The following is a 21,261-nucleotide window of genomic DNA, read 5'->3' as shown; positions in this document are numbered from 1 at the left end:
ACTCTCCAAGTATAAAGTTAAGTGGCAAAGGATTTATGCCGGCATTAAAGTCCAACTGTTCGGAACAATCTGCATAACTTAGGCGAGGCTGCGAACGTCCGTTCGGATAACTCGGCGGCCTCCCTACCTTCCTGTTTGTTTCCTTCTCCGTTTCGTATCGTTCCTCCATTGACAGATATGATTCAATGGAACGGGCGAGACCGAGCGGCCTCGAGTTTGACGAGCGCCGAACACGTTTACGTTCACAGAAAATCGGATCGAAAGATGGAACGATTCGACATCCAACATTACGCGCCTCTCTCTCTCTCTCTCGTGTTTCATCCGTTTTACCCTTTCGAGGACGCGCTTCGTTTAATTTTTCTTCCGATATTTTCGCAATCTTTTAATTCAAGAAAAAGGACGTAGATTATAGAAGATCGAAGAATTTGTTTGAAAACACGATCGTTTTTTAACGATTTAGAAACGTGTTCGGGGGCGTAAAACGAGAGACGAACGCGCACACGCGCATCCAAAGGATTGGATTTAATCGATCGAATCGGTTCCGAAAGTAGCGGCGGGTGACACGAGAAATGGAAACAATGGTAGACCACCGACGAGCGCATTTTCCGTACAAGGAGTACGCACCGCGTACACTCGTATTTACGCGGCGGGGACGAGGAGACCTCCGGTAATCAGAATTACCGCGATATAACTTAGGGAGATGTAGTGAGATCCGATGCCAATTTATTGTATCTACGCGTTTCACCCCTCTTCTCCCCAATATCGGTACACCCGATAGAGAGATCTTTGTTTCGGCTTCCACGCGTTCGTTCAAGGATCGCGTCCGCTCTCGAAACCGATTTACGCGACTTTAACGATCCACCCGTGAAATTTACGAGCGAAGAACGATGGTGGTGGTGGTGGTGGTGGTGCCGCGCGTGCAACCCATTCCCTGTTCTCCTTTTTTACCTCGGCACTCTCGGTCCTCCGTGCGAAACTTTATTATTGCTCGGCCAGGGATAGGGATTGGTGGTAATTTGGCCACGAGATTATCGCCTACGATCCGCAGACCTACGAATCTTCTCCGAGCGTTCTTCTTGGCACTAGCGAGATAGAGGGAAGCGATAAGGATTCGATGCATTTTAAACGCGACTTCTCCCTCCAACTGTCTTTAGCTTCGCGGAAGAGGTTATATATATATATATATACAGACACGCGTATCGCGAATGATCGTCCGGTTGTGACAAAGTGGTTCCAGGCCGCTCGGAGGATGAGAAAAATGAGTGGTAGAACAGCGTCGATCGGCAAGAACTGGCGGTGAAATTGTTGGCGAGGAGGAAATTGTTGTCCTCGGGATTTTTTCTCGGTTGTAAGCACATTTTTCCACAGGTACGGCGGTTGGGACCGTGCTGACCACGATCACGGCCAACGACGTGGACAGTTCCCCGGCCTTGACCTATCGATTCGGCAACGCGACCGATCCAGGTCCCTTCAGCGTCGACAGATACGGGGGCAAGGTCGTCCTCCGGAGGCGTTTGGACGCCGAGACGCGGTCCGAGTATAGCCTGCAAGTAATCGCGAGCGACGGTATTCACGAGGCGAGCACGGACTTGATAGTCCGCGTCACGGATCTCAACGACAACGCTCCGCGATTCCAGCAATCCGCTTACATCGCCACCCTGCCTGGTAAGTCTCGTTTCTTTCTTTCCTCCCTGTTATAATTCCTTCCACAATTCCGCGCGAAAACGGTGGAAAACTCTTTCTCCCGGTCGTTTTCTCTCGCGGGGGCGGGAATTTCTATTCGATCGATGTTCCTCGATGTTCCGTGGCGAGGAAGCGAGAAGAGGAGGGGCGATGGCCCGAGGCGAGTCTCTCGGCGCGAAATAAACGCGAGTTTAAAAACTGGTTTTTAGTAGACACGCGTTGTCTTGTTGCCCGTGTTCCGAACTCGAATTGACACCGCGCCGAGATAAAACGCGGGAAAGAGAGGCGAGGAGGAAGGAGGAGGGAGCGTGACGAAAAGGACGAAAAGGAAGGAGGGAGGAAGGGAGAGGGAGAGAAGGGGGGATCGATGAAAAGCTAGCTGCTAGCCAGCGGAGCTACTCTCTCGAAGCGAAGGAATTAGGAGGAAGAGGGAGAAGGGGAGACGAGAGAGTGAAAAGGAATGGGAAAGATGGGGACGAGGACGTTGGTAGGGAGGGGGACGATGGGGGACGGAGAGAATTGCGAACGCCTCGCACATAAATAAACGCGAGGACACCGTTTGCGAGGCAGCCGAAAAGCCGCCTTCGCTGCAACCGCCACCCGAGATCGCCGGCTTCGAACACTCTCGAAACTTATTAAAAATACATAGGCCCGCGCCTAATGGTGCATTTGGGTGGGCGGTAGAGGGGTGACAAGGGGAAGGTCTGGATTGGCAGGAGGTGGACGTGGAAAGAGTGGATGGAATGGGGGGGGAGCTCCCACGGCGACTTCTGCTTCGCGAATTTGCATCTTTCTTCTTGCGGTCGGTCTCCTCCGCCTTCTCCTCCTCCTCCTCCAGTAGATTCTTCCCTCCGCGAGTAAAATAGAGTGGAGAGGGAGGAGGAGGTGGATCGATAACGTCAAAACTTATCTTATCGCTCGTATCGCGGTGGTGGATAAACCGCGGCAAACGAACGATTATTATCGAAATACCGAGTATTAAATTGTCGACGAAAGAGAAGGGATCGAACGAAACGAAACGAAACGAAACGAAACGAGAAGAGAATTCGTCCCATTCGTGTTACGAGACGTCGATGCGATGCGCGTATATAACTCCACGATCATACGCACCTCGCGATAATTATAGAGTAACCTGTCTCTCACTTTCTCGGTTAAGATCCCCTTTCCTTCGAGGTCGTCTTACCTCCTCCTCCTCCTCCTCCTCCTCGCGGACATCCTCCCCAAAGGGCTGCGAGTTTTATTCCAGCTCCCCCCCTCCCATCCCCTTCTTTTCCTCTTCTTTTTTCGCTTTAGCTCGGAACTTGGCACATTAATGCCGAGTTATCCGACGATTTGAAATGCATCGAAATGATTTTTGTAGCCGCGAACCTGGCTCTCCATCCTGCTGGCCCCACGGCTCGGACCAGCGATTTATATAACTGGTTATTATTTCATACTTCCGTTCAGGCCGATGTCAGGACGGCTTATCCTCCTCTCCTTTACCGAGAAAAGAAAGAATCGTGGTCGGTGGTGGCGGTGGTTCTGCTGCTCGAGGACGTGACGCTACCTCCGACAAAAAGAGATGGGGGAGGGGGGGGTACCTCGACCCCGTGCCCGTGATCCCTCCATCTTTGTCCCGCTCCTTCGGTTCCACGATAATCCTACTCTTTCGTTTCGTTTCGTTTCGTTTCGTTTCGCCGATCGATTTCCCCGATTCCCTCCCCCCTTCCACCGATATGCGCCTCCTGTTCCACCTTTTTTCACCGTTTTCTCGCCTCTTTCGTTCTCTCCCTCTTCTCTCCTTCCCTCTCTCTATCTTTTTTTTTTGCTTTCCTTGTTTCGAGCAGAGGGACGAGGAGGAGAGTTGCAAGAGATCGCGACGGTGAACGCGACCGACGACGATCTCACGGAGGACAACAGTCGGGTGAGATACCATCTGCTGAGAGCTACGAAAGGGTTCTCGGTGCATCCGGCGACCGGTGTTGTGACGGTCAATCGCACCGCGATACCGAGACCGTTGCCCAAAGAGGTGGAGTTGGCGATCGTGGCCGAGGATTACGGGAAACCGCCTGCCTCGTCCGTGTGCTCGGTCGTCGTACGATTGACCAGTTTGAAGAGCAGCAACTCGCCCGGCAAAGAGTACAAGATCACGGCCAAGGAGAACACTTGGAGGGGGACGACGCTGATGAGGTTGTCCGACGTGGACCTTCTGGACGGCAGCATCGTGGCCGGAGACGACGCTGGGACGTTCGAGGTATCGAGAGGAAGGTTGATCCTGTCCAAGCCGTTGGACAGGGAAACGAGGGACAGGTAAGGGATAGAAATTATTCGCCCGATTTCCGCGCCCGCCGATCTCCCCTACTTTTCTACCCTCTCTCTCTCTCTTCTTTTTCAGATACGTTTTACGATTAGGCTCGAGGAACGAGAACGCGACGACCGGCTCCCTGGTGGGGGACGAGCCCGTTACGGTGGTCGTCACGGTGGAAGACGCGAACGACAATTATCCCCGCTTCTCGGAGGACGTGCACCAGGTGTCGATCAAGGAGGACGCGGCTCGCGGGGCGACGGTGGCCGTGTTGCGCGCCAGGGACGACGATCTCGCGGGGACCGCGGCCGCCAATCTGGTGTACGAGATCACGTCGGGGAACGACGGGGGCCTGTTCCGCGTGGACAGGGGCACGGGCGCCGTGCTCGTGAACGCGACGCTGGACTGCGACCTGGAGCCGGACGTGCACAATCTGGTGGTGATGGCCTGCGACACGGACCCGATCTCCCCGCTCTGCGCTTTGACCAGGCTTCGCGTCCGCCTCGAGGACGTGAACGACAACTCGCCCAAGTTCCCCGTGCCCGAGTATCTCGAGTTCGTCGGGGAGAACGAGCCGATCGGGACCACCGTGTTCTCGGCCCGCGCCTCGGACCTCGACCGCGGCATATTCGGCGCGCTCAACTACTCGATCGTGTCCGCCGCGGCGACCGGTTTCTCCGACATCGACGACAGTTGGAGGTTGTTCGCCGTGGACGGGAAGTCGGGCGCGGTGACGACCCGCGCCGTGTTCGACTACGAGTTGCGCAACAGGTACGCGTTCACCCTGCGCGCGACCGACACGGGCGGTCGGACGGCGGCCGTCAGGGTGAGGGTGGAGATCGAGTCGAGGGACGAGTTCTATCCCCAGTTCACCGAGAGGATGTACAGATTCGGGATGAGGAGCGGGGCGAGGATACTGGCCGGGACGGTGATCGGGCACGTGACGGCCACCGACCGGGACAAGGGGCCGGACGGCCGGGTCGTTTACCAGCTCACCTCCCAGCATCCCTACTTCAAGCTGAACCGTACCACGGGCGCGTTGATCGTGAAGCAGAAGTTGCTGCACCTGGACATGGACGTGGAGGAGTCGTCGAGGCTGGTGGTGAGCGCGAGTTCCGGCAGGCAGGGCTCGTTGTCGAACATGACCGTGGTCGAGATCACGTTGACGGACGAGAGCGAGGCGAACGAGGGGGCGAGAGGAGGCGCCACGGCCTTGGCCACGCCGAACGACGTGGGGGGAGGGGGGGCCTCTTCGGCCAACGAAGAGCAGGAGGACGACGGCGGCGGCGAGAGAAACGGCGAGGAGAAACAGAACAGGAACAGGGGCAAGAACGGGAGCAACATGGCCGTGGCTACGTCGGGCGGATTGGCCGATTGGGCGTTAGGTTTATTGATCGCTCTGCTCCTGTTGGTCGTCGCCTTCGGTGCCGTTTTCCTCTACCTCCACCTTCGAAACCGAAGGCACAAGAAACCCGGGACCAAGCCCGGGTTGAACGGCGAGAGCAACGCGACCGCGTCCAACAGCTACGTGGACCCGAGCGCTTTCGACACGATACCGATCCGCAGCGTGGGCGGGGTGGGGGCCGGGGGGAACGGCGGGTCGGGGAACGGGAACGGGGGAGGTGGCGGGGCGTCGTGCCAATTCGCGCCCCCGAAATACGACGAGATACCGCCGTACGGCACCTCGGGCCAGTCCGGCCAGCAACAGGCCACCTCCGAGTTGTCGGGCAGCGATCAGTCCGGCTCGTCGGGGAGAGGGTCGGCCGAGGACGACGGGGAGGACGAGGAGATTCGCATGATAAACGAGGGGCAGCAGACGGGCGACTCGGCCAGCGACCTCTCGGTGCACAACACTCAGGAATATTTGGCCAGGCTCGGGATCGTCGACCCCCCCGCGGGCACCCCGAGGAGGCCGCCCGAAGCGCTGCCCCTCGACAGCTTGCACTTGTTCGAGGACGAGGCCGCCACCGAGGCGGACATCGCCACCCTGATCTACGGGAAGATCGGGGAGCCGGGCAGGCCGATGTCGGGTTTGGAAGTGCCGGGCGGCCCGTCCATGAACGGCTCGCTGAGCTCGATCGTGCACAGCGAGGAGGAGTTGACGGGGTCGTACAATTGGGACTATTTGCTCGACTGGGGCCCCCATTATCAACCGTTGGCCCACGTGTTCAGCGAGATCGCCAGGCTCAAGGACGACGCCGCGAGCGTTCAGAGCGGCAATTCGGGGAGCAGCGGCAAGACCAAGTCTGTACATAAAGCTCCGCCCCCGCCGCTGCTCACTTCCGTTGCCCCGAGGTCGTTAGCGGCCCCCGCGCTGGCCAGAGGCATCCTCCCCAGATCTCCCATCAGCCACGACGCCTCCACTTTCCCCTCCGCCGCTCTCAGCCCCAGCTTTTCCCCGTCCCTCTCCCCTCTAGCCACCAGAAGTCCTAGCATCAGCCCTTTGGTCCCACCCGCCACCCAAAGGTCCGCTCAAAGTGCCAACAGGGGTATTCCGGTTACCGACGCCGAGTTGAGGATTTAACCTCCGATTTTGTTTTTTTTTTTTTTTCTTAATTATACCCGTCCAATTATCCTCGCGTTACGTTGTCACGTCGCGTTATCATTGTCACGCATCGATCCCCAATTCTATTGTATTCGATGTAACAGCGATTCGAAAGTTACGAGCGATTTCTTCCTGTTTTTTTTTTTTTTTAAATAAGCGTGTGCAAACGATCCAATTTCATTCGCATAGAGGGTGTTGAACGTAACAATACACTCGATTCCGCGTGATTTCCAATGCGCAGCGTGTATAAAATAGAGATTAGAGATCGTTAAGTTTGACTAACCTTCGCCGGGATTCTCGAAGGTGCAAAGGTGCATATATATATATATATATATATATATTTTATTTTCCTCGTGATAGAAACCTGTTTTACGCGCCTAGGTGTAGAGTCGAAATATCGTTGTAGATAATCCATCGTTTTTTTTTTTTGTTTTTTCGCCCTCTCTCGTTACGTTTGCGTAAAGAATCGTAGCGTACCTATTGTTCGATAAGTTACGATTCGCAAGGGGACAAGAGGCGCGATATTTTTCTAGAAAGTCTATCGTCGCGCTAGCTTGCCGTTTCGATCGTCGCGTCGATCGATCGATAGTGAAAATAATACTCGATTTGTTTGTAAATAAAAAAGAGTCCGTAAATCGACTCGTAGCTGTTAAGTGATCGTGTAAATAATACTCATTCGACGAAAAGGAAAAAAGAAGAAGAAGAAGAGGAAGAAGAAGTAGAAGAAAAAGAAGAACTGACGCGCATTTTATATGTATATGTATAATCAAAAGATAGACTGTTCACTGTTCGATGCTCATACCTTTGTACCGTGCCCGTTGAAACGTAAGACTGTGCAGTGACCTAATTTTTTTTTTTTTTTTAATCGTAGAACGAAACGGGAGAATCGGTCGATCGCTCGAACGTATTAATATTTTCCTCGAGCGCGCGTTGCTGCGACGATTTGTTGAACTTGCGGATCGAAATTGCGCGGTACGAGCGAATCGATCGATTCGCGATTTCGAAGGAAATCACCGCCCGTTTTGTTTCGTCACTTTTCGTACTCGTTTTTTGTTTTTTCGACGGAATTTTAGAATTTCCACGTAACGGAAAAAAGATGATCGCAAGTGATTTCAGCCAGGTACATACGTGTATACATATAACGATGAAACAATTAGAAAATAGATACGTCGTATTTTGTATAAAAGAAAGAAAAGGAAAAAAAAAAAAAGGACAATTCTGTACAAAGACTCTTCTGTGAGCCCCGTCCCCAACGATTCGCTTCACGGCGGATCTTAAATAAATGAATTTTTTAGGAATTTGATAAATTTGTGTTTATTTTATCTCGAAAGCTAAAAGGTAAAAACGAAATCTCGAAATCGGGGAGAAATAGATGGGGAAGAAAGAAGCGTACGATACAACGGGTGTATCTCGTATAAATCTTGCACCTTGTAATACAACACGTTGAGCTTTACAAGTATATTCACACGTAGTCTTTCAAGTATTTTTTCAATAAATTCTTTCTCTCTATTTGTCTCCCTTTTCGGGTTATTATTATTAGTGCAAAGCGCTCTCTCTCTCTCTCTTTCTCTTTCTCTCTTTCTCTCTCTCTCTTTCTCTCTCTCCCTTTCTCTCTCTCTTTCTCTCTCTCTCTCTCTCTCTCTCTCTCTCTCTATTCTAGCCATACGCTATTCGATCGTAAATAATAAACTCAACGTTGATGCGTGAGAATTCGTGTTATCGCAAACTTTGAAAAAAAGGAAACGGTTCAACGGAAATACCATTCGATACGGCTCGAGAACGGAAATAAGCAAGGAACGCGTTCAACGGAAAAAACAGCGAGAAAGCCGCGAAAATTATTCCAACTATTTCTCGACCAAAAAAAAAAAAAAAAAAGAATCAAATCGTTCAACCGAAGTTGTTTTTCAAGCGACGGAAAGCTCACTACGAAGCACTATTTATCCAGTTAATTTGTACATTTAAACAGTCTCTACGAGAGAACACGTATCGACCTACGTTTTCTAGTGCCTAAAATTAGCGAACCCTTTTTCAGAATTCTTCTATAACGATAAATCGTAAGTAATTCAAATGGCATGTCCAGTCTTAAAATTGCTCTTTCACGAGCGCTTCTATATCGTCTTTTCTTTTTTTTTCTCTTTTTTCTTTTTTGTTTTCTTTTTTTTTTTTTTTCTTCCTTTTTTTTTCGGATGTGTGTTACAAAGTCGGCAAACAGTAACTTCGAAATACAAATTGGCCTAAGGATCAATCGAAAACACAGAGGCAGAATCGTAGATGCGGTACCTTCGTCAGATATCTCGGGATTAAGGTGTTTCTCGAATTTTAAACTGGTCGATCGTATCGTATCGACAGCCGAGAGATTTCTGTGCACCGATCTACACTTGTCCATGGTCCACAAGTGAAATTCGGTACGTTAAAAGCTAAAAAACAAAACGGAGCCTACTTTATCTTTCAAAATGTCGTCGGCTACGACGACGTATTGGTAGTGTTGATTGGATGTTATTATCTCTTATCGAACGTTAACCGCTGACATATCGGCATATATCGTTTTTGTACAATTGTAACTATTACATCTTGTTACTCATAGCTAGACGATTCGTATCACGAATTTCTAACGCTACGCAAAACAGTTTGTTTCTTTTTTTTCACATATTCTTCCACGTAATTGTCAACGGATATTGATCGGATAGAAGGGACATCGATCATGCGTCATAAAGTCATCGTGGCGCCATGCAACCTTTCACTCATTGTCTGTCCGATAACGAAGAAAAAAAGAAGAAGAAGAAGAAGAAGAAGAAGAAGGTTTCTCGAATAATTAAACGTTTCGTAAAATTCGTATCATCGACTCACACATCGTAAAAAAGATTTTGTGGCAGTACAACGATCGGTCACGAAAAATATATATATATATATATATTTTTTTCTTCTTTTTATTTATTTATTTTTTTTATTTTTTCTTTTTTCACCAGGCAATGAGTAAACGTTGCCCTACGCTCGACAAAACGAAAAAAACAAATTGAATTCTACTTTCGGATGGCACATGCCACGTTAAAATAAGGCACCACGTCCGACGCTGTTCACGGGATCGTTCGATATTTTCAGAGTGCAACAAAAATCGATGATCTCGCGATATACATACATGTTTTTTTTTCTTTTTCTTTTTTTTTTTTTTTTGTCCTCTCAACTCGCTCGAAGAAGCCACTACAAAAGTTATTGCTATGCTCGCATAGCACTAAACGACGATAAATCGCGTAGCGCACCTCCTCGATATTGACTTTGCTTGTTTGATATTCGTTTTTTGAGACAGCAGTGCCGTAATTCTTTACAACACTCGGAGAGAAATAGAGTAGAAAAACGTGACATTTTTTTTTTTTTTTGGTTTTTTTCTTTTTGTAGCCGGTGAACTGTTTCTTTTTGATCCCCGCAATGAACGCATCGCATTCTCTCTCTCTCTCTCTCTCTCTCTCTCTCTCTCTCTCTCTCTCTCTCTAGATGGTGGTGTAACTCAAAGCTAAACTATGTTTTCGTAGCGAAGCCGCAGGTCAAACTGTCTCTTCCGTCACGCTCCTCGGTATCTGCAACACGCTGATGCTGAAACGAAACAACAAGATCGAAATGATGATGCCCCCACGTGCTGCTAGCTAACGTGCTCGATTCGAAGCGGCACTTTTTCAACAAAGCGTGATGAGTTCGATGAGTACGCATAGATGTATGTGACGCTCGCATGATGGAAGAATGAACGTTCGAAACGTTGGTCGACCGATGCACAGAATTTATTCTTACGCGGTTAATTTCGAGTTCAAGTTTATATTTATTTCTCTCTTGGAACTCCGAATTGGAACGCAACATATGATAATGATCGTGATCTCTTTCCCGCGTACCACACTCTCGTCGTGCAATTCGAAAACAACGTCGATACGTTACGCGCGAATCCCTCCACGATAGATCGATAATTGAAACGCAACGCGATACAACAAGATCCGGTTGACCGTGATAAGCGAAAGCACAGCCCCGCTCGTATCGCGCTGATAGTTCCAACAGGTCGATAATTACGAAAAGGATCGTGATTGTGATTCCGCTTCCCACGAAAGAATCTCTTTTCTTTCCTTTTTTTCTTATTCTTATTCCCGGACGATGAACTCGTGTTGCGTGAAATGGTTGGAGAATGGTTGAAGAAAAACATTTCTACGTACCATGAGGAATGCCCGCTGTACGAATCGTTTCGCGAATGTTTGCGATAAATCTTTTCTTTTCTTTTTTTTTCTTTTTTTTGCGATAGGAAAGCGACGAATAAAAGAGAGAAACGAAGGAAAATGCAGTGGCGATCGTTGCAATCTTACAAAGTGATAGCCTAGCCCTACCAACAAGCTTGTTTACTTGGCGACGCCGGCTATCCTCGTGTCGTCTTGCATCTCGACGACGATGGTGTCGGGATCAGGTACCCTGTTTGCGGAAATGCATCCGTTCGCGATCGTTGTGGGCAAAACGGTTTCCGACTGAAACGGAAATCACATCAACGATATTACATCTCTGTTTTCGTTCCCCAGGCGTAAATAAGCATATTCCACCGCTTCGGTTTTCGTATCGATCGATCATACTTGATAGGCTGCCGCGTCCAGCGCCATCAATTCCTTTTTCGACAACTGCTCGACCACGGCTGCGGCGTAGCAATCGCCCAACATGTTGTTCGTGGTACGGATGCGATCCCTGAACCACGTGGCAAGGAGAGAGAGAGAGAGAGAGAAAAAAAAAGAGAAACATCGGATGAGCGATCGAATTTTATTTAGCGAAAAGTGATAACGGGACTTACGTTACTTACACGAACCAATCGATGGTGAATAAAAGGGAGACGTTGTAAACGGGGGCGTTGATGGCGCTCAACACGACCAGAAGAAGGACCAAAGCTGCGCTTGGGACCGACGCCGATGACACGGACGCAGCGGTGGAGGTTAAACTTGAACGAAACAGAGAAGAGAAGAGGGATTTAACGATCCATGTATTTGTATCATTACGCTCTGCTTTACTCGAGACTTACTCTAATAAGGGAAAAGAAAATTTCTACTCACATAACCGTTATGATTTCACCGAAGCCCAAAGCGATCCCGTGCATCTGGGCGATGAATATGCTTGCCACGGCCACGAACAACGCCGTCCCGTCCATGTTAATATTGCAACCGATCGGCAGAACGAATCTGGTCACTCTAGGATCGACTCGAAGTTTGTCCGTCATCAGGCGAAAAGTGACGGGAAGTGCGGCAGCCCTGTACAAAACTACATTAGGGAGAATCGAGGAAAACGAGGTCGAGTCGAGTGATTAGTAGAAAAGATTATTTCTGCGTGCTGCGTAGCCGGTGTCCATGGAGGAAGGGGTCATTCTGGCATAGTAGTAGTAGTAGTAGTGGTAGTAGTAGTAATACAAACAACGATAATACGTAGTAACGATTCGAAAGGAAACTTTTGTTTTCTCCCGTACGTGATGCGAGCGTACGTGGATCGAGACGTGGAATGAGATGGATGAAGCGAGCGAATCGAACGGAATCGGATGGAGGAAGTACTCGATACGAAAGCATTATATACGCGACATCGATAAGGTCGATTGATAGAGCGCTCGGTTGCGTGGGCAACGATTCGTTTGTGCGTGTTTGGGCGGAAAGGTTTTCTCTTTTTTCTGTCTTTCTTTTTTTTCTTTTTTTTCTATTCTTTAGAGAGACTAACGACCAGAATGACCGCGTCGATTACGAACTGAAAATCAACCAGGGTTAATCTCGGTGTCGATGGAGAAACGGCCTCTCGCATCCATCGCATCTCTCGGGGAGGGAGGGAAAAGCTTTTTAAAATCCTGCAACAGACAATCGCATGTACCTTCATGTTGCGGCCATCGATTACTTACCAGGGCCACCCTCGGTCTCTGAACCACCTGCAAAAGGCCGCGTGCAGCGCGTGTTCTAATACATCATCATGATATTCATACAGTCTCTGTTCAGATACGCTAAGAGCTGTATCTCTCAGTCACAGTGTACGCACAGTTGTGTACGCTCTCTTCTGGAAAAAGTTAATCCACATAGAAAATAAGTTGAATTAGATATTGGCGTTGCAGGGGCGTTTAACTTGATCTTGATTGCGCCGCGATGATGGGACGGAAAAGGTTTGCAAAGAAGAGCGAGCGACGACGTTGCAAACGTTTACGAGAAAAATGGTACGCGCGTGCGAATCCCTTCTCTGTCCCACGATGCATCGGACGGAACGGGACGAGAAGGCAGAGGGAAGAGGAGGAGGAAGAAGAAGAAGAAGGAGAAGGAGAGGAAAGGGGAAAGGGATGGGATCGCATTTGATTTTTCTTCGGGATTCGATGTTCGGGAATACGCTTCTCGGATGGATAAACTGAAAAAATGATCGTTGCTTCGCGTGATCCGCGGTAATGAACGGTCGAACAAAGATATATTATCGTATGATCGTGGTTCGGGTGGTTCTGGCCAGTTCTGGACGGCGCCGGCAAACCTGGAAGAGCGGGCTCGACACGAGCAATCAATATTTTTTTCAGCTTTCCTCTCTTGTTCGTGGAAATTATTTTTCCAAGCGAATATCGACGAATAAACACTCGGATGATAGATAAATAGTTACGTGCTACGTTTTGACGATTTCGTCCTCCTCTCTGCCCACCCTGTTCCAAGACAGCGAGGGCAGGAAGATTCGGATCGGAAGCTTTTCGAATCTTCCACGCCAACCATCAGTCCAGGTGACACGGAGTCAGCTGATTTCCGGTTATGAATCACACACGGGTAACGCGACAACGAAGACATTCCCGTGTTTTATCTCTGTCTCTATCTCTATCTCTATCTTTATCCTTCTCTCTCTGCCGGTCGTCGTTTCGTCATTTCCCGGGTGTCATCGAAATTTCGGCGAACGGGGGAGGAAACGGAGATGAAACGAAACGAAACGAAACGAAACGAAACGAAAGAATTTTTCGAGGAGCCGAAAGTTCGTGATCGTGCGCTAACGAAACCGGGAGTATCCGCATCCTAAGTGCCACCCGGAACTGCATACCTCTCTCCCTTTCTCTCTCTCTCTCTATCTTTCTTTCTTTCTCTCTCTCTTATTGGTCACGAACAGTTCCCCCCGCGAGCAACGCAGAAACATCAAAGAAACGTGTAGAAAAAAAAAAGGTTTCGAAGAGGAGAGGATCGAACGAAAGACGGGAGAGATGGGACAATCGTCAACGTTCGACAACTTAACGTTGTGAAACGTTGCCCGGCAAGGATGAATCTAGGGGGATTAGCGTGTGTGGGAATCAAGGCCTCCTCTCGGCTAGCTGAAACATATTGTCTCTATCAATCGATTCAGACCATGCGTCCACCTGTTTCTCTCGAGTCTTGATCGCCTTTTTTTCTTTTCTTTTCTTTTCTTTTTTTCAATTTCTTCCAACTGGCGTTTACATCGACGACGCGAGGTAAAAAGAAAAAAAGGGGGGGAAAAAAAAAAAGAAGAAAAAAACGAGAGACGAAAGACACGAGCGTAATATAAGCGGAAAATTAAATTTTCGCGATCGACCCAAGAGTGGAAAAGATTGGAGAAAATAAATGACGATGACGACCGAGGCCGTGTGAGGTAGGCGATATGGGTAACTCTGAAGGTCGGGCTGAGTTCGAAGATCGACGACTCACGTTGATGCCATGGCGAAGGCGGTGAGTGTACCCTGGGCGAGGCCGGCGTAGAATTTAAAGGGGTTCTTTCTCACGAAGGCCAAATAGATCAGCTGCATGATCACCAGCTGATAGAAAAACACACCGATCACGATCGTGACGATGAACCAGGCGAGCTGCGACATCACCAACGCCAAGTCGGCGACGCCCAATATTTTCCCAGCTATCACGGAGGTGATGCCCACAGGTGTCATCCTGCGCGCCGACATTTATATATTTATATCCCGTTTTATTCTTTAGATGTTTTTTTCTTTCCTCTTTTCGTTCTCCTCCACTTACCACATCACCGTAGACACCATTCTCATGATGACTTCGAACACGGCTTTGAAGAAGTCGATCACGATTTGGCCTTTCTCCCCGAGAGTACCCAAGAATGTGCCGAACACCAGGCAGAAGAAAACTATGCCCAGCGTGTTAGTCCCGCTTCTGTATTGCGTCACTCTCATCAATTCCTCGTCGCCGAGAACGTCCGAGGATATCGAAACCGAGGTGAGGTTCTGGAAGGGCGGCGTTTTTGGAACGTATACCGTGTGGGCCTGGAGGGAAAAGAACGATATTTCGTTATTTGTTTGCCCGTCGAAAGCGAGATTTAATTAAATAAATTGCTGGCGACACCACGTACCTGCTGAAAAGCTGCTTGGAATATATTATCCGGAAACATATTTCTGTAACACATATTTTTTTTCTTTTTTATAATAAGTAGTCGATCGATAGATACGTTTTATCGACGATACAGCGTATATAATTCCATTAGCGGATGGCATGCACAGCGAGCAAGCGTGGCTTAAACGGACTGGCAAATAAAGTACTCGTATATACCCGATCGATATATTTTATTTTTGTCATCCTAGCGGATAGATGGATATAGATATAGATATCCTGCCTCCCGCAGGCAGAAGTTCACCGATCGTGAAATTGCGACGACCTTAATTCTCTTCGATTCATCGATAGTCGTGGATACGTAATAATTTATAACGTGGCGTGTAAACGATGCGAAACGAGGGGGAAACGCTGCGTATCGAACCACTATTAACGACCCCAGCTCCCAGTTGTCGCCCAGAGTATATTTGATTTCGTTATCCTTCCCGTTCGGGGCGAAGTGGAGAGGCGTGGGGGAGGGGGCGTGGAAATCGATGAAAAATAATCGAAAATAGAGGGGAAGGAAACGGCGCGATATACCGCTGGTCGTCGTCATCGTGGAAGAGTGGAACGAGTCAAGCGTTGCTCGTCCCACGGCGAGCAAAGGATTCTACTTTTATCGTAGGAAAATTCCGGAACGGCTCGTGTCCCCTTAACGCGTGGACGCAAAAGCACGGAAATAACGAGCGAGCGCGCGAACGAAACAGCGAGCGAGCGAGCGAGCTGGCCGTGATCGATCGCGGGTTGTCGAAAGCGCGCGCGATTCTCGCGAGAAGAGAAGGGAAGAAGGGGGGAGGAAATATAATACCACCTTCCCAAATCGAGAAGGCTGTCCAAGATGTTCACGGCTCTTCCATTGTGCGAGGTCGCGATCGATTTTCTAATTCCAGGATTACCCGGATGAATGAGCAGAACCAGGACAACACCGAGGACAGCGTTCAACAAGGAGGAGAGTATAAAGTACACCAAAGTTCGGACGGCGATCATCCCGTTCATCCTCGCGTTCAAACTCGCCGAGCCTGAAAATTATCCGTCAAAAACTTGATTCCATTCCGATCATCCTTTTTTTTTTTTTTTAATCCCCAATTTTTATTTATTCCCCTTTTCCTCCGTATAACGCTATATAAAGTTACGTATAATTACCCGATATAAGGCTGGCAATCACCAGTGGTAAGATCATTAACTTTAACAACCTCATGAAGAGCTCTCCGGGATAACTGATTAACATAACTGCGTCATCGCCGAGGCCCAAGGGTCGTAAACCGAACCCTGAAAAAAATAACGAGATTACCGCACACTACTACTACTACTACTACTATTATTACTACTACTACTACCTATGACGGTTGCTTCTAGAAGGCTTAAGGCTATTCAAGGTGAACGTGATGAAGTAACGGGGGATCGAAAACGAGTTCACCTTTTGAAATTCTTACGCGAGGAGGAAAAAGAAAAGAGAAAAGAAAAAAAAGAAAAAAAAAGGAGAAATTATATTATCCGCGTGTATAACAACGCGGACAACGAGGGTAAATGTATAAAAGATACGCGCAAATGGTGTAAATCTAGCAGTGGACGATAAGATCGTTGGACGATAAACTTTGATAAACGAGAATATCTTTAAATTGTCGTCGATCGTCTATAAGACGACACGAGTTATAAAAGAAAAGGGGAGGCGATTGCTTTATCGATACCCACGCGAGTAAATAGATAGAATTTTAAGGATGAAAATCGAACGTACGCGGCGTAATTGCGAGCGATTTTGCGTCGCGGATAGGAGGAAATTGCCTCGTGGCAATTAAAAGTCCAGAAAAAAGGTAGGAGAGAAAGCTGCGAGGATGGAAACGCGTTTCGGATTGGTGCCAAGTTCTCTTTCGAAAGTAAAAAAAAAAAAAAAAGAATTGCAACTCGGAAAAGGGAGAAAAAAAAAAGAAAGAAAATATTATCTTACGTACGAAAGAGCTTATTCTTTCGGCTTCGGAAAGACACGTTAGTTAATTAGATGAGACTTTGGAAGGAAACCTCTCGCCAATAATTGGTACTTTCTAACAGGATAATATAGTCACGTTTTATGTAACGTACGTTAATTTCAAAGGGGGATCGTTTCCGTCGATGATACTCTCGAATCTTATTAAATCCGTATATGTTCCTTGCCGATTGTCAATTTCATTTTACGACGATCAATCCGTCTCTCGAGGAAACGTCATCGAAGAAGTTTACGTATCGATCGAACGATTACGAAGCCCCGATCGTTAAATAATCGCGCACACAGCGATCACTTATTAACGTATCCGCGACATTTGGACACGTGACGTTTCCGCGACGAAAGAAAGGAAGGAAGAAAGAAAGAAAGAAAGAAAGAAAGAGGGAGAGGGAAAGAGAAAACAAGTTCCATCCGTCCGCGATTACACGATCGATGGACGATGGAAAAAGTTGGATCAAACCTCGACCTTGGCACCCTTTTCCATAATGGACGATAGCGTAGGGGATGCTTTTGGCATGGTACTATCGTTATCCAGAATATATAACGTTTGTAACGTATATACGTTCTACTCAACCCATTCTTCGCGTCTCTCTCTCTTCCTCTCTCTCTCTATATATATATATATATATGTATCTCGAGTATCGAATTCACGGATGAAAAGTCCCTGAACCTGGGGTGCACTTTGTCGAACGAAAAGTTGATCGAAAGTTTTCTCTCCACGACGCGTAACCGATCGACATTTACTTGACATATCGCGATTATTGATAAATGGGGTCAACGCGTGAGAAAAAAAAAGAAAGGAAGAAAAGAGGGGGAAAAAGTAGATGAACACGAAGGAAGGAGAAGACGGATGGACGGATTTCGGTGGATGGAAAAGGATCACTTACCGAGCACGACGCCGAAGAGGACACCGGAAAGAGTAACTATGAGAAGAAGATTCTCCCGCATGAATTTTCTGGTGTCGGCGGTCACCTTACGGGGACCCTGAGAGGCCGACACGTCCTGGCCATCCATCTTGGCGAACAAGTACTCGGAGAACCGAGCCGAGGACTTCTCCTCCATTTCACTAGGCCGCCAGTAAGCGGCGTAGATGGTGGTGGTGGTGGTGGAGCCGGTCGCGCACGAGGAGGCCGATCCTCTGGGCGATCGCCCCGCCGATTCTGCCAAGTTCCCTTCTCGCGATCTCTCGCGGTTAACGGCGGGGCCCCGGCAACACCACAACGACCACGGGTTGCCGTTTTGGGGGTGTTTCGGAAAATCCGTGCGGAACGAGTAATCACCACGCGCTCCCACCGGACGTTCCAATAGGCTGCCGCCCTTCCGAGAGCCCTTCGGTGCAGAGATCCTACCGATATCGGGATCCGATTCGACGTTGTTTCGAGTCAAGTTGCCACCGATCGATGATCGCGTTGCTTCCTTCTCGATACCCTCCTCGCGTTACTCTCTCTATCTCCCTTCGCCTCACGCGGCTCAAACTCTTCCAGCAATTTCTTCCACCGGATTCGAATATGTTCGCTCTTCCTCTTCTCTCTCTCTCTCTCTCTCTCTCTCTCTCTCTCTCTCTCCCTCGACTTACTTTCTCATTAATCGTTAACCCGAGCCCCGAACGTCTCGAAGAAAGGAGCGATCGATGTTGCCGCTTCGGAGGTCACCGGTCTCTTCGAGTTGATTCAGCCCGAACGTTCGCGTTGTTGCACAGGGTCAGTTACCTTTCCGAGCGGTAGCACCTTGCACCTTGAGCCGATACAGCCGTCTAGCGTGCACCGGATAGCTCGCGGGTCGCGTGACTTTCCTTTGTAAAACGAGGAGAAAATCGATGGACGAGTAGCGGGTAAGCGGTTAAAAAAAGAACATCGAGCGGAAAACTATCCGGATGAATTTCGATGCTCGTTCGGATTTCGATGCTTCTATCGCGAAGGATGAGCCCCAACTGGCCGGTTACTAGCGGATATATACGTATTGATTTGCCGGGACTCCCTCTTTCTCCCGGCGACCCCTAGCCCGCTCCTTTCGATTCAACACGCTTGCGCGACAACACACCGGTGGCTAAGTCGGTCGTCGGAAACGGAGGATTGTGTATAGTGACACCGATCGTATTCTCTGTACGTGGCGAGCAACGCGAGTCGAAGGGGGACGATACAAAGGAATCGGGATAGGAAAAGGGATAGAGAGAGAGGAAGGGAGGGGAGGAAGGGGAGGGCCTTTGATACCCCAAACGAGCCGAGACTCGTACGTATGACGCTTCGATGGGAGGGGAGGGAGGGAAGGGAATACTCGGTGCGCCTTTTATCCTCGAAAAATCGACGACTCGACGATCTTTCTTCGATTCTTTGAATTTTTTTTATCGAACGCCATCTCGAAAATTTAACTATTTTGCACGAGTATTTCCTCCCTCTCCTTCCCCTCCCTTTCTCTCCCTCCCTGCTGGCGAAATTTTTCCAATTAATCGATCGATTTTTATACGGGATTGTTTACCCGTTGCGCGGATCGAACGCGACTGGAATATTGTACTCGGTAAATGTCCGACCGAGAACAAACCGAATCTACTTGTGCCCGACCGCAGTAGCTTTTACTACTGAGGATGGAGCAAGTAATTGTTACCAATAACAAGAGATGGAAGCACCGCACTTTATTGTCGAGCGAATTCAATCTGTATCGACCACTTCGATGATTGAGCGTTACATTTTTAATAGCGATGATAAAGGGGCGGGGGAGGAGAGACGTAACGCGCGATTCTTTCGCGATCGAAACGTCCGAAGAAAATTTGAAACAAAAATTCGTAAAACGTGTAAATAACACATTATTATTTTGCACGTCAAATCGATTCTTTGTTCGCGTTTTAACGCGCGTTAAACCCTTAGGAAGGGATCGTCGTTCTCGAATAATGGAAAGGAGTTTTTGCTCGAGATCGTTTGATCGATTACAAGAGGTCCTGACTCGGATATGAAATTCTACGAAAATATGCGATCACCTTATCTCTCTCTCTCTCTCTCTCGTCGCCGAGAAGAGAAAAATCATTACGGACCGACGGAAAATTCGCAGCGGAATGAATAGCGTTTATAATTCTCGATCCGGAACGTCCTTTACGTTTCGTTGCCGATCCAAGAACCTCATTAGGAAGGGAGGCCTGAACGGATTCAATTTGTAGGGCGAGCCGATGAGAGATATCAAGAGATACGAGCAAGTCAATTCTCGGAATTTAATTTTCACGTCATGCTCGAATGCTCGTATACGTGTGCCGGGTTCAAGTTGGGCGAAAGTCTTAACGAACCTGTAACAGATACTACAACAACTCTTCGAGCGATATATATATATATATGTATCCTTGATTAGAAGCAATGGATCGCTCGTCGATGCTTTACGCTACTCGATCCAGTTTTTCCCCAGGATAAGTCGATTCGATCGATCCAGGGATTAAATACGTAACGAGTCGTAAACGGAATTTAACATGTAATACAACGTATATATATATATATATATAATATGTAAATTTAATTTGGCCAGACGTTGAACGTTGAACGCGCAGTCAGATTTAATAATCGATCGGCGATGACGCCGTAGTTTCATATTTGCATCACATTGTCGTGACCATAATGCGAGTCCCTATTGTTTACCCGGGAACTAGCAAATCGGTTTAACGAGCACAAACAGGGGGTAGTTAGGAGAACAAAAGCGATCAAGGCGCGAATACTCGAACACCGCTTCGTGCACCGTCATTAATCTTTCTTTCGCATCCACGACGTGCGTGCGACTCGGGGAAAAACGGGGAATCCGTGCGTGGCGATTGTCGAGGACGGATGGAGGCGCGGTGGAACGCGTGTCGAGGTGAAACGCGGGGCGTTGGGGGATGGAGAGGGAGAAACTGGGCCTGCTAAGTAGATTTAAGAATCGCGTCGGTGTCGTAGAGAAGTCCCTTCAAGCTTGAATAGAACTCGGTACTGTGGTGAAGACAAGGGCCATTATGTAAGGCACGTAAAGCGACGTCAGCCAAAGCTCGAGTGTCCGTTCTTTCTTGCATCTCCGGCTAGATTTCATTCTCTTTTTTCTTTTTTTTTTTTTGTGATGTCGTGCTAGCCGTACATACAATTGCTACTTCCATCCAGTCACGCCCTTCGTTCTTCACCTATTTTTTCTTCTTCTTCTTCTTTTTCTTCTTCTTCTTGCTCCTCCTTCTCTTCTTTTTCGCTCCGATCGTGACACTCGTCATACGGTCAAAACTCGCTCCAATCCTTCCCCGTACTTCGAGTACGATTTATCGCCGTTCCTGCAACCGTAATGTTCCGGAAGAAAATCGTAATTAAATTTGTCAAGCGTAATCGTTCCCAAGAAAATACCCATGTTTCCTACCTCCTCGACTTTCCGCGTCCAATTACCGTCGAGCCTTTCCAAATTATATTAATTTTTCCTCCAACTTTCCTTTAAGTAAAGTGTAATC

At 48.4% G+C, this 21,261-nt stretch overlaps 2 protein-coding genes across 6 annotated transcripts in view; one reads left to right on the top strand and one right to left on the bottom strand.

The window, feature by feature from the left end:
- Positions 1-8,395, top strand: part of LOC108000798 (protein dachsous) — a 178,323-nt gene extending 169,928 nt beyond the window's left edge. For all 4 annotated transcript variants that reach the window (XM_062074553.1, XM_062074554.1, XM_062074556.1 and 1 more), the window contains 3 exons: positions 1,369-1,665; positions 3,510-3,972; positions 4,058-8,395. In XM_062074553.1, coding sequence (XP_061930537.1) covers positions 1,369-1,665; positions 3,510-3,972; positions 4,058-6,491 — 3,194 coding nt within the window. In that variant the 3' untranslated portion in view covers positions 6,492-8,395. The remainder of the gene's footprint in view (positions 1-1,368; positions 1,666-3,509; positions 3,973-4,057) is intronic.
- LOC108000857 (excitatory amino acid transporter) lies at positions 7,811-18,782 on the bottom strand. Of its 2 annotated transcripts, XM_062074560.1 has the most exons (11): positions 17,714-18,781; positions 15,992-16,117; positions 15,660-15,867; positions 14,832-14,874; positions 14,489-14,745; positions 14,171-14,404; positions 11,576-11,770; positions 11,329-11,463; positions 11,108-11,216; positions 10,887-11,005; positions 7,811-10,100 (listed from the first exon to the last, which is right to left on the bottom strand). In XM_062074560.1, exons 1-11 carry the CDS (start codon positions 17,886-17,888, stop codon positions 10,052-10,054), a joined length of 1,650 nt encoding a protein of 549 aa, XP_061930544.1. In that variant the 5' UTR covers positions 17,889-18,781; the 3' UTR covers positions 7,811-10,051. The 2 variants fall into 2 exon arrangements, 1 of the variants encoding a protein (XP_061930544.1); XR_009829606.1 differs by lacking the exon at positions 7,811-10,100 and having other exon boundaries at positions 10,990-11,005; positions 11,320-11,463; positions 17,714-18,782.
- Between the last annotated feature and the right edge of the window lie 2,479 nt (positions 18,783-21,261).

This window comes from Apis cerana, linkage group LG4 (genome assembly GCF_029169275.1).
Source record: "Apis cerana isolate GH-2021 linkage group LG4, AcerK_1.0, whole genome shotgun sequence".
Taxonomy (NCBI): domain Eukaryota; kingdom Metazoa; phylum Arthropoda; class Insecta; order Hymenoptera; family Apidae; genus Apis; species Apis cerana.
Note: the sequence above shows the minus strand (reverse complement) of the source record. Positions and strands in the feature narration are given on the sequence as shown.

Excerpts from the sequence above, each read along its gene's own strand:
- LOC108000857 (XM_062074560.1), bottom strand. The coding sequence starts at position 17,888 with ATGGAGGAGAAGTCCTCGGCTCGGTTCTCCGAGTACTTGTTCGCCAAG. Across the intron at positions 14,746-14,831 it reads TCCAAGCAGCTTTTCAGCAG|GCCCACACGGTATACGTTCC; the intron begins GTACGTGGTGTC and ends TTTTCCCTCCAG. Across the intron at positions 11,006-11,107 it reads TGGACGCGGCAGCCTATCAA|TCGGAAACCGTTTTGCCCAC; the intron begins GTATGATCGATC and ends TTTCCGTTTCAG.